The sequence below is a fragment of the Phalacrocorax aristotelis genome, chromosome 7, assembly GCF_949628215.1.
Source record: "Phalacrocorax aristotelis chromosome 7, bGulAri2.1, whole genome shotgun sequence".
Classification (NCBI taxonomy): Eukaryota; Metazoa; Chordata; class Aves; order Suliformes; family Phalacrocoracidae; genus Phalacrocorax; species Phalacrocorax aristotelis.
In genome coordinates this window covers 8,777,281-8,795,511 of record NC_134282.1, presented here as the reverse complement: position 1 = coordinate 8,795,511, position 18,231 = coordinate 8,777,281, and the positions used below count along the sequence as shown (strand labels likewise).

General features: G+C 43.0%; 1 protein-coding gene across 2 annotated transcripts in view; it reads right to left on the bottom strand.

The window, feature by feature from the left end:
* The window catches only part of VEPH1 (ventricular zone expressed PH domain containing 1), a 98,805-nt gene that overhangs the window by 23,644 nt on the left and 56,930 nt on the right, over nucleotides 1–18,231 (bottom strand). For both annotated transcript variants that reach the window (XM_075098603.1, XM_075098604.1), the window contains exons 11-13: nucleotides 10,092–10,231; nucleotides 6,083–6,217; nucleotides 536–653 (exon numbers count right to left, since the gene is read on the bottom strand). In XM_075098603.1, the coding sequence (XP_074954704.1) occupies nucleotides 536–653; nucleotides 6,083–6,217; nucleotides 10,092–10,231 (393 nt within the window). The remainder of the gene's footprint in view (nucleotides 1–535; nucleotides 654–6,082; nucleotides 6,218–10,091; nucleotides 10,232–18,231) is intronic.

Genomic DNA, 18,231 nt, shown 5'->3' with positions numbered 1-18,231 from the left:
TCTTCTTAAGCACTGCCTGTTCCTAAGAAGATGCGTACTATGGATTCAATTATATTAAAGCAAATAATTCTGAGAATGAAGATGACATGAATCAGGTGTAGTATCTAGGCCAATGTCCCCAATATGTGGTGCCTGCACATTCTACAGAGGACCTGGGACATCATCCAGAAGATGCAGCTCCTTTATCTAGGCACTGAAAGATGGGTGCAGATCCCTCCCACTCCCCAGGGGATAGTAGTCATGCAGATTAAGGAGTCTACATTAATTTTGGATCATATCCCTCTATACCAAATAAAGTTCGTGCTTAACACTATTTCTCACCAGAGGTGCTGAGACGAGAGGAGTTTAATGGAGAAGTACGTGGAACTAAAATAGATACTGCCTGTGCTATGCTGGAAAGTTTGCTTTCCTTTTCCCCCAACATCTACCACCGTCACCAGAGACACAGTGTTATCTGCAAGCTTTGCTCCATCCTCCACCCACCACAGCTCCACCACCATGCACAGCCCACCAGTGACAAAGGCAGAGCACTTACCTGTTGCCTTTTCAGGGTTATTGCACATGAAGCACTGCCAAGTTCCTGCTTCCTCACTGTAGCCAAATAAATCAAAGAACCTCACTTCTTCCAGGTGCATCTGCACGTGGTCCAGGTCCTAGGCCAATAATAAGAAAAACCAAACTCACTCACGAGGTGAGCCGCTGCACAGTTAACAGCTCATAACCCGAAATCACAGAGGGATGCACAGCAGGTGCCAATGAGCATCCTCTTCTGTGTGCCTCCTGTGGGCAAACAACCTGCCAGGGCAAATGGGCTAAGCAGGGCATTTCTCTCTATCATTGGCTTATATATATATAAATATATATATAGATATATAAAAATCAAGTCTGTAGGAGACAGAGGACTGATCTGGGGGATTTTCTGCCTCTTCAGCACTGCTGCCAGCAGTGCACTCAGCAGTCCTGCCCAGCACGTTTCCCACCAGCAGAACCACCTTGATTACCTCCAACCTTCTCTCAGGACTTTTTTCAATGGTACGCAAGGTAGTGGTCTCTGTGAACATACTACAGTGCTGGGGACTTCCTCCTGTCCAACCTGGATCCCCCATCTGAGCAAGAGTTAGTGGCTGGGGACCACTTTATTTTTATTTTATCTTCTTTTTTTTTTATAAGAAAGAATAGAGGCTCTGAACCCAGCCACCTGTGAGAAGCACTAACACAAATGTTTAATATGAACGTTAATATGAACATGTCCAAAAACCCAGGAAGAACAGGGCTGATTTGTCTCACACAAAACACACCCACATAAATGTGATGTTATTCTCCCAATGACAAGCCAGGGAAGTAAAGATTATGCATCTGCAAAGTAAACTGAATGTCTGACTTGATCAAAGAAACCTACAGAAAGTATACTTACAGCTTCGAGTAGGAGAAAAGCCAGAGGCTACTGTTTTTGAGGCAATTAATAACACTGTATAATTCAGTGTATTTTAAACCCTGTTATTTAATTTTAAAGCAGATTGTGATCTGTTAACGTTGGTGTTAAATAACAGCAACCAAGTTACTCACTGCAAACAAAAAGGGAATTACCAGGACTGCTCAGAAAACACTCCTATTTATTTGCGTGGGGTCTTCACAGATCTGCAACACTGCATGCAGCAGCCCAAAGAAAACAAGGATTTACGCAGTCAGTGGGGGAAATACCATCCCTTGCCAGGGACATTAGTTCAACGCACTGAACAAGGCTGTGCAAAGGACAGAGTTGTTCGATTTGGGCCTTTTCAGATGAGCTTTAGCGCAGGAGAGGAAGCAGGAGGCCGGCTGGCTCAGGGTAACCCAGCAGCACGGCATCTCTCCTCCCCAGCCTCTTTCAACCTGGGAAATGGCCAGGAAATAGATGTTTTCACAAGAACTGAAATGCCCAAGACTACTTCAGACCTCCAGCCACCACCCCGGATAACAAACTCAGCTGAGCCAAACATCAAGTTTCAACTTAACGGGGGCTCTCAGGTGCCCCACGCTCTGCATGCCAGAGACCATCTCCTCATGGATTTTAGGCCATCTGAAAGAAGAATGGCAAGGTAGAACGGGGAGCACGACTCATCCCTGAGAAGCTCCAGATGACAGAGGTTTTCTTCCCTTTCCAGCAGGAACATACAGAGAACATTCATGGGAACACACATGCACATGAGAACACGACAAAGGTCCCGGATACACGTTGGCTGTTTGCAAGAGGGTGCCGCAGGGCAGCAGCCCCACAGACTATCTCTTCTCTCTGTCCTCGCATGGGAGATGAGCGGCCAGGCTGCAGCAGAGAGGTCACCTGCACTCCCTGGCTGACTTGGTGGGCTCCCTCATAATGCTCAGCTGTGCAATTCCTTATGCATTGTGCGCCCGTTCGCCAGGGTCAGGGCTGCACCCGTACCTCTGTGCGGTTGGCTGCTGGGCTGCCCTGCGCCAGCACGCTCAAACTGGCTTATACTGGAGATCATGGGTAAAACTTGGTTATTTTGCTCTGTAACTGCTCTTTATACATTGCTGAAGTTCTTATTTTCCTCAAAAGTGGAATTCTATACATATGAGGAATTTAGCTGGCTGCTGGCTGTGTAGCAGAAGCACTGTGCAGCTTCTTTCTGTATTTCTCCCGCTGGTCTGTGGGTAGTGGATCTGACAGTCTGAGGCTCACTGCCTCCCTTCAGATACCTCATGCATGGCGTCGGTATCCCGAGCAGATGCCTTTCTGGGCAGGAGAGCCGACTCCTCGGGAGGGACAGACCACACCAGCCCCCCAGGGTCTCCTCTCTGCTGTGGGCTCCCAATGGAGGGGCAGATGTCCCTGCGAGCAGGGGAAGGCAGAGCAGAGCATGGCCAGCAATGCACCCTGCCCCAACGTGCCCTGATCCTCCTCCTGCTGTGGCATCTAGGAGGACACAAGATGGGCAAAATAACAATGGTACTGCTCTTGGTGCATCTGTGCAGGACATTATAAGGGCACACGGATTACACTGAACAAAAAGCCTAGGAGCTTCTCCATGCTGTGACAAATCTTTTAGTGGCTGCAATGAGCCAACTCTAGACTAAAAGAGAACAAATATAACTGAAATACCAAGGCAGCAATTTTTCTTTTCCAGTCTGTACTCTAATATGCTTGAAATAATCTGCAATAAGCCACTTATTTCAGGAAAGGAAGCACAGGGAAAAAGCTTAATTGGAGAGGAGAGATTTATCTCATCCCCATGCTCCATCATCTTGAAAATTTCAGTGAATCCATTGTGAAAACGTGGCACTTCTTTCTGCTGCGTAAACTGAGATAGCAAGCAAAGGAAAGGGAAGAACAGAACTAACAACGGCCTAAAAATGTTAATTATTCTCTTGCAATGCTGCTCAACAAAAGACTCTCTTAAGGCATCACATGGGGCTCATAAAGTAGTCACCATCTCACTCTTCTGACACAGCATGAGTCAACACAAAGAATTCAGCAACAGCTCAAAACCGGCTTAGTTTTTGTAATGTAGCCTGTGTGTACTTTGATAAAGAAGTATGAAGCAACCGAACGGAAATCTGTAAGGATGTACATCTGGAAATACTTTACTTCTGGCACGTACTAAACCGTGTTGTATAAATATTTTTTGTGGCATGAACAGGCTGCCCTGTGAAACACAACATGCTTTCTGTAAGCCAGGTATTCGCTGTGATTCCTTGCACACGTATCCTGGGCCGAATTCAGAAATCGCTGCAGTGATGTAAATCCGAAACTATTTCTCAGAGTTTACTCTGGAACAAATCACTGATGTAACAGGTTTTTCTCCATGTTTGCAAAATGTTTTAGAATACACACTGAAAAAAAGTATAAATTAATTTACTCTGGATTAGCCACAGGGTCACAAGGCAAAAGCGGAGCAATTGCAGAGCAGTGTTGCAGCACTGATTCCACTGTGGTTCCTGTTGGATGCCGGGGGTCGGATCTTCCCCTCATGCTCACAGCACAGAAATTCCTTGGTTCTGATAAAGCATTCAGACTCTGCTGTCACATGACGCATAAAACTTAATATAAAATATTATACAGGATGCTGACACCACATTTATATCAACAGATTTCAAAATATTTTAAATTAAAGGTGCTACACATGTTGAAACAACCACACACCCATACTTTTGCTTCCTGAACTACTGGCAGAGGAATAATATTAATAACTACAATAGTCTTGCCAAATCATTCACAGTATTTGAGGTTCTATTAGCAATGGGAAGAACTTCTGAAATGAAAACTTCAGATTACTGCAGAAACTTAGTCTGTCAAGCAAAGTAAGGACTAGGTCATGCCAGGAATGCTCTGCCTAGATCTTCTGGGAATGTAAAAGCTAAAGGAAACCTTCTTTATGGCAGGCCTAGGTCTCACTCCCAGAAAACTCAGTGGGACTTTTCTCAGTAAACTGAATGGAAATTGCACTAGAAACAAACTCATGTTCTGTATTAATAAGCAAAACCGAACCTGAGAAAGTAAATCCAGCAGCATACTGCGGAGACCAAGGCTGAATATTAGAGTCTTTTACCATTTCAGATGCATTACATCTGCCTGACTGTCTTCAGCCTCCGAAAGCTGTTAGGCATCTGCAGCTTCTGGAGTTTCCAAACTTGAATTCACTGCTTAATTCATTAAATCAGTGATCAGTATCTCATTTTCCAGCTCTGCTATTTTGGGAACTCAGATACTCTTACTGTCACGGAGTGATGACAGTCCCCAAAATAGGCCAAATGCTATCATCTGAGCAGTAGTAGGATTATGCAACCAATGCACTGGAGGCTAATCACATTTCTAGGGTGCTGGGCGTGTTTTGTAGACTTTGTGTGCATGATGCACTACATCTAATCCTACCCATGAAGGCATGCTCTTCCCTAAGGTCTTTATTCACCCCAAACTCATTTATACTCTATCAACTCTGACTTTTGACTAGTAGATCTTGGCACAGACTCAAGTTAAGCCAGTTTTAAACAAAAAAGCAATTCTAATGCCTTGGGATGAGTTAGGCTAGGATTTCAACAGCAGCTAAAATACTTAGTGCGAGCTCCACTATGTCTAAGTAAAACTGGCCCATAAGCTGGGTCTCAGACATGGGGATCCCCTACTCCTCTTACAAGCCACAGCAGGAGTTCCTACTTCAATGCAACATTATCTTGGGGGTTCAGAAGGTGTTCCTAACAAAACTCCTGTTTTTAAATCAGCCATAACCTTAGTAAATTAATCTTATTTAGTCAGACATTTTCATGCACACAATATTGTGAGACAGAGTATTTTAAAATCATGTTTGACAATTAATTTTATCCAATTGAGCTGGATGGAGATGTTCAGGAATAAACAGATATTTGTTTTACAATCCTACAGCATCCTTTTCCAAGAAGCCTGATTAATAGCTTTGAAATAGCATTCACCGAAATCCTGGAGACAGTAAAGAGCTTTGAAAGAATAACCTTTTAGACTGAGGGGGGTAACTAATGGTGCATGTGCAAACGATCATTTCCATATAATCCAAGTTTGTGTTTAACTAGGTGAACTTCCAAGTGGCTGCCAAACACTCCATAGTGGCAGCTAATCTGAATCTAGAGTTTGAAACTGCAAGGGGGAAAAAATCCATATGTAGCACCACTAATTTTCATCACATCAGGAACAATCAATCCACATGAAGCAGGCAGGAGGGGGTGGTGAACAAGCCTGGAGACCTTTCAAAGCACAAAGTACTAAACAATACTGTGGACCCTCAGAGAGGTTGAAAATATAATAGCTGGTAAACATTTTCAACATCCCCACAAGCTAAGTGCTTCATATAAAAGGGAGGTCAGAGGAACGCACAGTGGATCACTGTATGGCCATCCAGGAGAAGAGGACTTGGCATGGCAGGAAGTGCAAATGCTCAGAAGATGACAGAGTTAAGGCAAAAAAGGGGAAGGGGCAGGGAAAGGGGTGTTGTTTTCTGTGTTTTGAGCACAGCAAAGACTTGCTGTAGCTATTGTAAAGGACTTTGTACAGCTGTTCTAAAAGTCAGGGCAAAGTTCTATTTTTTGTTCTGAGAAAAAAAAAAAAGCTTACCTTTTGGTGTGGAAATGTAGACTGGATCATGGCAGTTTCAAAACTGTGCATCCCCTTGAGCTGCGTCTTCTCCCACAGGGCCTTAAGGACTTGCACAGGGTTACTCTGTATGGACAAAGGTTCTGCAAACAAGCTCTGAAGAAAACAATGAAAACAGAATTTCAAATATTTTATACTTGGCCATTAACAAAGAGCATCTTGTTCTTACACTGGGACAGTTGTGCAAATAACCAGGGATTAGTTAATTTCTTTTTAAGGAGTTATGACAGATCAATACACACACAATTAGATAAATACTTAAATATTTAATTTCCTTTGAGGCTTTTTTTAATTGTACGTTACATGGCTTTAAGGTCTGTGTCTCACCAAAGATCATCTATCAGTTACCACTACACATAGCAAGTTGCATGTCATTTTTGTATTGAAATGCTAGTTTATCAAAATGTTAGCAGTACTGGCCTCTGTGAACCAGGTGTAGATCTCTGTGACATGCATCTTTTTGGAAAAGACATGTCATTTACCAGTTAATGTGAAGAGATGCTTAGCACCACTGCAGGTTTGTACATGTTTATTTGGACCTGACTGCAGCTCTTGGTCCTTGTGCGGGGAAGGGTAACAGTGCAATGTTTGCGACTGCACTGAACAGACGGGATGAAACACAAGAGAAAAAACTCCGCAGAGCATGTTCAACACAGATTTTGCTGGCAGAGTACTGGAATTTTTGACCCCTGAACATTCACAAGAGAAGATAAAACCTGTGTTGGGTTTGGTGCTATCACCTCCGAAGCTCCCTATTTCAAAGGACAGCAAAGGTACAACCTAATGCTGCCTTGAATTGCTCTAGTATTTCAACAGTGTTAAGTACTTCATTGTATAAACTGCGCACAAAGTGAATGTTACAAGAACACTACTGCAGCTGAGAGAGCTTAGCATTTCTGCCTCTACTATATCTGCTACATGATCTTGTAATTAAAAAATGCATTTCCATGCAGGAGCCAAGTTAAGAATTTACAAGAAAATCTGATTTTCCATATTTCGAGCATTTGATTTCGCAATATGAACAATGTCCTTTTAATGTAGGTTTCCTGGATGGATATTCCTTCTTTTCTTTCTAAGCAGAAACCCAGCGGTCATAATCCCACTGTCTGGCATCCAACTGACACAGGCACACTTCAGTAAGACGCAACCAGGAATTTTTATCATGGCTGAGGCAATGCATTTTTTCCAGATAAGCTGTCAGAAACAGCCAGATCATTTTGTCCAAATTAAAAAGGAGAATCAGTCAGCGCCAGACAGCCACCTGGCACGAGATGAGCAACTCTAGGGAAAGGGTTAGAAAGGGACGTGCCAGGTAGCCCTTTGCTTGCCGGTGCTACCACCTGATGAGGAAAATTAAACCATACATCATATAGTATTAAAGGATTATTTTAATGAATGAATCTGTGAAACAAAGCTTCCTGTCTATCAAATAACCTCTCTAACATCACCCCTTGCTTAATTGTAAGACAATTTCTCAGATCTCCACTGACATACGCTTCTCTTCCTACTGCCCTATGCTAATAATTTGCCATATCATAACTTCCATCCAAGGGTTTCGAAGCATGATATAACTATTCACTAATATTTTAAAAATTAAATAGAAAGCACGGTCATGAAGTTGAGGATCTGTTCGGGAGACCTGAGAGGAAAAAGTCTCTCTTCTTACTTTTCATTTTGCAGAATACAATGTCAAACAGAATATGGAGCAACTAACAAAAAAGGAATAAAAATACAGTAATCAGTATTGAAATCTTCAGAAACCATATATTATTCATCTGTCTGTAAATCTATGACATCTGCTGAAAAACTACATTTTTATCACCAACCTTTCATTTCACTCATTATTAACACATTATTCATATAATTTATGTCAAATTTATCCCTTGTACAATTTCACAGGCTTAAATAACATTATCCCAGGGATGGATTTAGTAGCCTGTATTTAATTTAATAATAGTTATATATCCAGTACTTCAAAGCTGTAGGATTTCAAACAAAAGAAAAACATAAATTATCTGACATTAAACACCGTCCTGATGCACAGCAGGCTTGAACTCTCAGTACAACACAAGACACAAGAGGAACCTTTTTTTTTTCCCCCCATAAAAAAGCATATTAAGCGCTGTGTTTAGAGCTTGTTTGCAAAGGGGGGATTCTGCTGGGGGCTTCATGGCATGGGAGCCCAGGACCAGGGGTAGCACTAGCACAGCCAGAGCAAACTAGCAGGACTACAGGTAATACAAGCAAAGCTTTGTAAAGAGTAGCTGCAGTGGGACACATGCAATCACCCAGCCCAGGGCGCAGAAAGCCACAGGAATCAGGGGCACCAGTGTCTGGGGCAGCGTCTGAAGGAAGCAGCACCCAGCAAGGGCACATGGGGATGGGGAAGGGGGGCGATGGACACCTGCATGCAGAGGAACGGGGAAGGAAAGTAATATCACCCCTGCGAGCTGGGAACTGTGTGAAGCTCAATAGTCCTGATAAAGGATGGAACTGGCAGGGCCAAATTCAGAGTAATGTGGGAAGGGGTTAAAGGGAGAGGTTTTTCAATGAAAAATATACAGGAAAAGGCAAGGTACAAGGGATTAAAGGTGGAATCAGCAATTACATTGTCAGTAGAACTGATTCAAACCATGAACCACAGACAGAGCAGAGATCATTGTGTTAAAATCTGGTGCAGGGGCAGTGGCGGCTGTGCAGCGGTGAGCGAGGTGGGCTGGATCTACCACCTGTTCCTCTGCTTCTGCTCCCCCTTTCTCATTTTTGTGCGTTTTAGCAATTTTGTCCATATTTTTCAACATCTGTTTTCCGCTCATCAGGAATAAAATTATACATTTGCAACATAATTTCTTTTCTCTAGGTCCTGTTAAAATTCAACCTCTTTCTTCAGGTTTTCATTTACAGAGTAATTCACCTCCTTTAATTTCCCCTTTCATCTTGTCTTCTCATTCCTGTTTCTGCCTCTGTTCTTCTTTGCTTCCTTTGCTTTGCTCTGTCACTATCCTCTCCTTCCCTGACCACCTCTCAGCGTGGCTCCTGACCATCCTCGTTCCTCATCTTCAGCAAAGCCCCCATCCCCACAAACAGCTCACACAGGGACCTCCAGAGCCACGGAGACCACTTCTTGTACTGAGGCACCCAAATACTCCTACTGTCGTGCATTTTTGAAAAACATTTTCTGCATTTATTTCTAGGAGCAAAGACAGGGAAGAGTGATTTGAGCTGTTAAATTCACAGCATAACTCGCCATGCATGTTTTAAATTTCAGATAAATCCTTTGAATTTCTAAGGTTGCGTTAGGGTGAGATGAACTGCAGTGAATGGCTCTGCATAGGTTAAGAAACTGAACCTTAATATTTTAACACAAAAGGCATCTGTTTCATCTTCAAGTGTGAATGCAGGGTTTTCTCTTGCAATTTCATACTATTTGTAACCTATTAGGAAATTCCACATATGTCCAAATACTTGGCTGTAATTGGAAATGGTATTAAACATGAGAAAATAGCTCTAGGGTTGGTAGAAGAACAGCACTGATCAGATTTGCAAATCCTGCTCAGTCAAAACTTCTGCAGTAAAAAATCCCAGTGGGTGCTGCACATCTAACCTCAACCTGCAGCATCAGGTTGATTCTGGTCCCCTGCAAATCCACTGCAGTGCTCCTGCTTGTTTGCAAGGCACCTGGGACTTACTAGAAGTTTTGCCTGAATAAGCACAATAATGTTTGGTCCCACTTTTTAACCCTAGACTTTGCAGTCTCTCCAGAGGGTTTGAATTTGTTGTATTTAATAGAAATATAAAAACTTACAAACTGCAAAATCACTTCAATCTACTATAAAGACTTTCTGAGAAATCGCAAGGGTCACAAAGCACTGTGGATTAGATGCATATTTTAAGATTTACCATTAAAACATTTTTTTCCCAAGTACAAAGTTAACAATAGAGAGGTGCCACTAATTTGTATTACACACACCTGCTGAAAGAGGAACATGATATGGATCCACAGTGGAGGCTGCTGGCTGATGAGGGTAAAACTGGATTTACTGTACAGGCAGTAATGGCCCTTCAGAGGACAGCTGAAGAACAGCTTTGCTACACAACTTCTAACAGTATCTAGAAATAAATATACAGAATATTAAAACCAACTACATAAAAGGCAGAAACCTAACTGTCCATTCCCAGTGTATGTGCAATCAAGCAGTGCGTGGGCATACATTTCCACTTACGGGGGTATCTCAGTCTGGGTCAACTCCTGCGGCGATCAGAAGAGCCCTGCCGTGTCTGTGCCCTTAAATTAAATGCAAGCCATCTGACAGTACTAGAGAAATTTAGCCTCCAGTGCTTTAAATCTTACGTAGTAATAATTTAGTCCCAAATGCAAAAGGTGCAAGACAGCACAGTCAGGCTGCTTATCTTCTTTGTGCTTTCTCATGCATTCGGTACCATCGTGTAGCTTATCGAACCAGACAGATCTGTCAAAACTGTGCATCACTTATTCTTATTTAAAGAGTTTGTTGGAAAAAACATCCCATATTAGGAAACAGCGTATGGGGTCCTGACATCTGTGGAATCCTTGCCAAGACTTGGCACAGCTGAAAGCTGGTGTGTGTAGGGGATGGAGGAGTGCAGCACACAGCTCCCAGCCAGGAACAGGCTCGTTCAGCCGCTGGTAAAAGCTGTGGTACTTTCCCTCTTTGCAGTGGACCCTCCAGGAGCCAAAAGATGCATAAATCGATTTACAACACCACTGTGCATGTACAAGCCGTGTTATAAATTCATCAACAGAAATACCACAGTTTAAAAGACAGTGAGTGTTCACTGAACCCTGCGACACGGCGGGGAGCCGATGTGCCGGGTCCTGCCCTGCACCACAAGGGCTCCCAGCCGCAGCCCCTCTCCCCGTCCACCCAGGACCCCCATCCCAAGCTCAGGTCTGCCTGAACCTGCCCATGCAGAGATGCCTCGGCTACAGACTGGCTTCTAGGGGCTCCAGGTTCTACAAACCCCACTTCTCATCAAGCACATATGCTACAGGTCTGCTTGCCATACCCAATTTTTTTTACACACTAAGCCAGAACACTGGAGCTTTTGCATCCATTCACTGAGAGGCACAAGACACAAGAGACAGGAATCATTGCTGCTGCCAAACTACAAGGGACAATGCGACAGAGTGACTTGCTCAAATCAGGCTTCGCAGCAAAGAGACACCTGAAGAAGGAAAAGGCATGGAGCCCCAGGTCCAACAGGACAAGGGACCACAAATGCATGCACAGTCACACACCGGGAAAGGTGGGATATGTCTGTTCACAGCTGTGACTCAGCGCCATGCACAGTCCCAGCTCCAGCGCACTACAGACAAGGTGTCTCCAGTTCTCACTGCTCTGTCAGACACCAGCCATTTATGCCATCTGTGATCGTGTCATCTGTTGATAAAAATCTTGCAGTGGTTACATGCAATCTGAAGGTGTCTTTTGGGATCAACAGCGCAGTACAAAAGCCGCATGCTATGCAACGTTACCTGACTCTGAACTTCCCGTGCTGGTTTTAACTGGAAATGAAGGCCCTGAGATACATGATTCTGCTTTTGCAAAATACTGACCTTGAACCCTCGTTTTCTGTCTTTGGATGACTACTCATAATGATAACAGCATGTTAGGCATAACTTAGTCAGCCTTCTTTATTAACTTAAAATAGTGATATCATTTCACAGCCCCTTTGAACAGGACCAAGCGGCTATCCAAGATAAAAAGGCATGGAAAACAAAAGATGAAGATCCTTAGATGATGACCTTGATGCAAACACGGGAGAGCTGAACTTGGAAGGGGAGGGGAACAACCGGCCCCACCCGCTGCTGCTGCCACTGCACTTGTTTCCTAGCTAAAGAGAGAAATGACACACAGAGACAGACAGACAAGCCACCCTGCACTTGCAGATCAGCCCGCGAGACTGATCCATGCACAAAGGCACCGGAACTCACCTCTCCTGTGGCCCTGTCCTGCAAGCATCTGCAGAGTCAAAGCCAAAGCACTTTCAAGGAGAACAGAGAGCAGCGTGGGCTCCTGCAGTCGGCCAGCCAGGTCTCACCGTACAGCTTCCACAAAATGAATCACGCAGTTGAGAAGGCTGACTTGGGCCAGCTGTGCAGGGAGCATTACTCAGAGTCTTGTGCTATCCTGGTGAGTCACCGTGCAATGAAGGTGTAAGAATAAAATGCTGTAAGAAAATATCCTAACTGGAAAACTGAGTTGTAACCTTTTAGAAAACATGGCTAATGGGAGACAGTTTAAAGAGCACAGCCTTCTAGAGCTACTGATGATGAGAGCCAGCAACAGGGAAGACTGATATCAGAAGGCAGCCTTTCTGTCCAATAAGAGACCATCTTGAAATACTTGTTGGTTTTGACATTTTTAATCTAGTCAAGTTGTGGACGCATAGGAGAGAAATGTAATAAATTCTGTATTTCACATAAAAACACCACGTATGAGGAATGAGTTTACCAGAGGTACAAAAGGATGGGTCCCTTGAGCAAAAGTATCAATGGATCAGATTGTCACTAAAATCACAGAAAATTAAAAACTTGGATGTTGGAACCTGCTGAAGATGCAGAGAGGCCAGATGGCTGTTAGGCTGGGGGGAAAAAAACTTCAGAAGCTGGCAAGTGGAAACCACTTTCTTATCCTTTGACAAAGCTGTTTAAATTTGCCGAGAAAAGGAAGTCACCAGTGTCAAGCTGGGACTGCAGAGCTCACTGAGACTCCACTGTAGCACAAGAGAGAGGATCTGACATGACATGTAAAGGCACAGGAAGATTAAAGTTAGACTCCACAAAAACCAGTAGAGTCACTACACATACTGTGGGGAAACACACGCAAGCCAAGAAAATGCATAATATTTGGAAGTGAACACAAGAACCCAACCAGATTGTACAAACTGTAGAGAAAAGGATGATAACAGCACTGCTTCCTCAGAGGATCACTTACATGGTATCATCAGCAACGTTACAGCAGATGAAGCTTGGATTATCTGGAAACCAATGGGGTATTCATTAATCTTTAATCATAGACAGGTGCATAAGCCAATATGGGGCCCGAAGGAGAAAACAGAAGAAAAGCCACAGGCACTAGGAGGTCAGAGGGTCAGACCAGGCGGTGAGTGCTTTCCTCCCAGGCAGGGAGTTCATGAACCAGGTCAAAATGACATTGAGCGGAACAGGGCTACAAACATCATCCAGATCATTCCCCTGCAAAGACACAGGAGGAAGGACTTAGACCAGCCCCAGCTCTCCTAAACCATGGGCAAGCCAACAAGAAAGCCCATCCATATTTGTCTCTAGAAAATGCATTTAGTAGAGGGCAACTTTGAAGATATTTCCCTTGCTCTGAGACAGTGATGGAAAAAGGAGCTGAACTGGGGCCACTGCTCTTGGCTTCGCTGAACATACCAAAAAAAGAGGCACACTCACTGATGTTAGGAAACACAGCACTCTTTCCTCTTGCATGAGCCTGAGAAATGGATATATTATAGGAGAATGCTGCCTTGAGGAAGGGAAGAATCCACATGAAGTGGTGGCTTGATGCAACATTGGGCATTTGTAGGCTGCTGTTTGAAGAAGACAATATTGATTTGTGCACATTGACTAAATCCTGTGGGATGTCAAAGTGCCACTTGGGCCGTGTCAATCGCCCAAGTGCAAAGATCCTCTAAGATCTACAATGAGGCAATATTAGAAGCATGCGTATGACCGTAAGCTTTGAGCAGTAGAAAGCCAGGGCTTAAAGTTAAACCAACATAGAAACAAATGCTGCTAAACTGAGATAACAGTTCTGAAAAGAAAACTAACTTGGCTGCAGATCACAGATATATCATGCCCACAAGCGATACGCTCACCTTAGCAGGAAAACGATGGGGCATAAAAATCTACTACTCTTGGATTAGTGGCTATGGGGAAAATTTGAGTTTAACCTAATTACCCAAATCTGCTGGTTCATACCCATGCCTGCCAGTGTTCATGTTCAATATAAATAAGGAGTATGAGAAACTGAAGGGGTTAATGAGAGTGACCTTAAGTCCTGCGACACATTAAAGCACAAAACTAAATGACATCTCCAAGGAGGCTGTTGACAGAATGCTCTTTCAACAGCATGGTCCAATCTACAGACCCCTGGCTTATGCATCACAGATGCTAACAAAACCTTAACTTCAATACACTCAACCAGAAGTAGAGGCTTGGCCTTGGTCCATGTGTGTAGAAAGTTTAATGCTTCATTTTGGGAAATCACTCTTAGCTAAAAGTGACCATAAACCATGTAGTACTGCTACTGCAAAAAGGAGCTGGCAGTCAATGCCTTCCTCTTCAGTAAGTACAGCCATTATTTTTTCATTTACAAATGTATGAATTGACAAGAAACCTGGGAGGTATTTAAAGGCTGCAGGCCAGCTTTGGAGTGCATTAAACAACCATGCAAGGCAGCAGAGTCCAGAGCTAGATTTCTTGTCACCCACAGTAAGTCCACATCAAGCTGACTGAATGCCACCTGGGCAGTCTCCCACAGAAGTCATTGTGGCAGCCAGCAGAAGGTGGCAGAGCTCCAGGATACCAGCCCCTGGTTAGCAATTAAGAAAGGGTGCCCAGCACTAGGTGAGATTGTGTTTGATCGGACTGTGAAAGAGGTTCCTAAATGCTGCAGAACAAAAAATTGCAAAGGATATATGGAGAGATACAAAAACCTAACAAATTGCTTAGCCAGACATTGTGGATGATGCTGAGAAAAGTACTGAGGCTGATAATACATGTCAGCTCTGGAGTCCATGCTGGCTGAGCAAAAAGTTAGTTCCTGGAAAAAAGCAGCATTCATTTATCAATAGCAACTGAAAAAAGCCTCCTACTCAGTCAATCTTCAAACCTTTGGTATGAGATGTGTGATTACTCATAGCTCCTTCTGCTGCATTTGATATGCTGAATTGGGCAACGTCTGATAACAAGCCAAAGTTTACATGTGATTTTCAATGGTTTGCAATGAACTACCAGTATCAACATATAACAGCTAACCTCAGTTATCCCAAAGTCAGTGGAAAGTGGTATTTAAATAATAAACCTATTCTGTTGAAGACTAAGATGACCCTGACCTGTATCTAGCAGTGTTACATTGTATATCACTCACACCAAACCATAGGATTTAATTTTTATGGTCATGGAAGACCTGTAAATAGATATGCAAGGCAAAATGAGTTTCTTGTCATCACCTGGGCACACGAAGCTGCCCAGAATGAAGCTGGGCACATTTTCAGGAAAATTATGTGTTGGAAATAGCTACATTGTGCAATCTCATAAAATGTTTATAATGGAAAAAGCCTGATCATTTTAATTAATAGCATCGTCAGAGACTGACCCACAGCATGTGAGATTGGCACACTGGATGTACACACACTGCAGAATAACCAGTGGCCCGTTGTATCACTAACTCCCACACAGAGACAGACCTCTAACTAATAATACTAACTGTAGTAGTCACACAGGTTGAGTCATAGTCTTCCAAAATTTGACAGCATCCACTGAAGGTGAAGGAGCAGAACCAAAAGCACTGCCTTCCTGCAGTACTGCCCACTGGAGCACTTCCCACCCAGGAACGTACACTCCTGACACAAGAAGCCAAGTGCTCAAGTTCCTGGCCAAAGTTTTGAGAGATCTTTAACCACTGCACCTTTCTCTTTCTAACATTATGAATAATAAAATAAGTTTAAATTGTTATTCAAATGTAACCATGACAGTGGAGTTCTCTTGTACTACGTCCCATATAAAAACATTGCAGATGTAAATATTATTCAACAGGTTATCAGTCTGTTGTGCTTAAAATATCCCCCAAAGTCTCAGTATTATATATGGCAAGTGTTATCCTAACACCAGCTGTTGTCAGACACTAATGTTTGCGTGCTACGTTTTCATTTTTAAGAAGCCAAACCAAAGCACTGAATGTTTCTAGAAGTGACACTATTACTGTTTACAAGTATTTCCCCACTCGTGTAGCAATATTGATTCAGAGTCTATGTACTGTATCCCACTGTAGCGGAGTAATAACATTCACCATGGGTTTTGATATTTCTAATATAATATTGTACTTTTATAATATCTTATTCAAGGATCCCAAAGAACCATTACTTAAACCTTAAAATGTCCATCACAGGAGGTCATTTTTGCTGTACCTTGTGGATAAGTTAGAAGTGTGGCAGGATCATTTAGGAGCGAAGCATACACGTAACACATCTGTGTTCATACTTGTGCTCAGACACACTCTGAGAATGAAAAAGGTGCTTTTATAATCATTGTACTATTTACAAATTGCATGTACTTATGTACTCAGTATGATACACAGCTTAAGAAGATATGCTTTGGGCTTTCCTGAAACACAGGTACATAAATTGGCTGAGCTTTAGGTAAGCTCTGTTGCATACTTTTCCCAGTCCATCATTGCAATGTTATATAAAATACCATGAACCAAATATACAACCTTGTGTAATCCCAATGGATTTCAGAAGAGTTAAAGCAGAGGTCATACAACATAGCAAGACCTGTTCACACCTGTGAAACTTGAAGGCAGTCATTTCTAGGGAAAACAACTCTCTGCATTTGCACTTGGCAATGTGCAGTGGCTGACAAAGGGGAATCTGATGAGTGAGCAGGGATCAGGTCTGTAGGCTTAGCTAGGAAAGGGGAGCATACAAAAATTTTTGCTAGGAAGAACAAAAATTAATCACTTGCAGGCTTGAGTTAACAGAAAAGCTTTGACGGTGAAAAAAAAACAGTCTCAGACTACAAAGGTAGAGACAACTCAGTTCCCTGAATCTCTGTGTAACTTCCCCATGTGGAAACACGTAACCGCTCACCCTGACTTCACCTGGTAAGGAAAGATGAGTTTAGCCCCAAAGAAACTTTCCAGATATCAGTAAGATACAACACATGGGAGATTCCTGTCAACAAACCTACTTGCTCTGCAACAGCTCCCCCAGCACATGGCACATCTTGGTGAATGCCAGTAATCCAATATTGACTAAAGGTGCTTTTGATGTGATTTAAAGCAATGAAGGCCAAATTATGGCAAACATGGATCTGCAACTCTTTAAAATAATTGGTCAAAAGTATGCAAGGGAGAGAGGAAGGAAAAAATTAACTAATTTCCCTGAGGACATTAAGCTTATTACATTGGTCACATTTACAGACTCTAGAACCAGTTTTGTAGTTTAAAAACTACTGTCACTTGTAAATGTGGAAAGCAAATTTGAAGCAGGGTGTTTATGCCACTTCTGTTTCACTGAGTATCCTGTCCCTTCTGACGCAAATTAGGATTTATGGAAACAGCATATCAACCACTAGATCTATGACTCTAATAGCACTTCCATACTGCACGGGCTCATTGAGGCTTTCACTGTGGAAAAAGAAAACGAAAAGAAAAAGCCCTGGAGACAGACTTGTCTTACGACTATTTAGGAGTGCTAGCTCTTGGAGCTGGACGATGGATATGATCATTTTGCTTGGGCCAGGAAAATCCCTCATACATTTCAACACATCAAAAGATACTGCACCAGGAGTAAAGGGACAGTTTGGGGACAAGATATGACACCAGGTATGTCTTCATTGTGGCACTGTCATGGGTAAATGCACACACCGCCTTGGTCTGAATGCCAGTCACCCCCATAGCTGTGCTGCTGCTGTATTACTTGCATGAAAAATGAGCTTCTCACGCACCGGTGAGCTGCTGTCAGCTGAGCCACGCTCTGACTTTCTCAGAGGGAATTACGGCACATCTTCGTAAAGAAAGATGAGTTCTTCTCCTTCCTCAGCCTGGCTTTGGCTTGGTTTGGAAGGAGAGTCCGAGTTACACAAGGAAAGGATTTTAAAACGTGAAGAACACGTGAAAGGCAATGCAAGGCACAAAACCACCCACATAGTCACCAAAAGCCCCAAATCGCAGAGACTAATCAAGACCCCAAGAAAACCCCCCTCCAGTCAAGGAATATTTCTCATCACATTTGTTGGCAAGTCTCAAACTTCTAGCAAGAGAATAAGCAAAAACTTGTTTTTCCTGCAGGAGGCAAGAGAATATATGTGGCAATTTTAA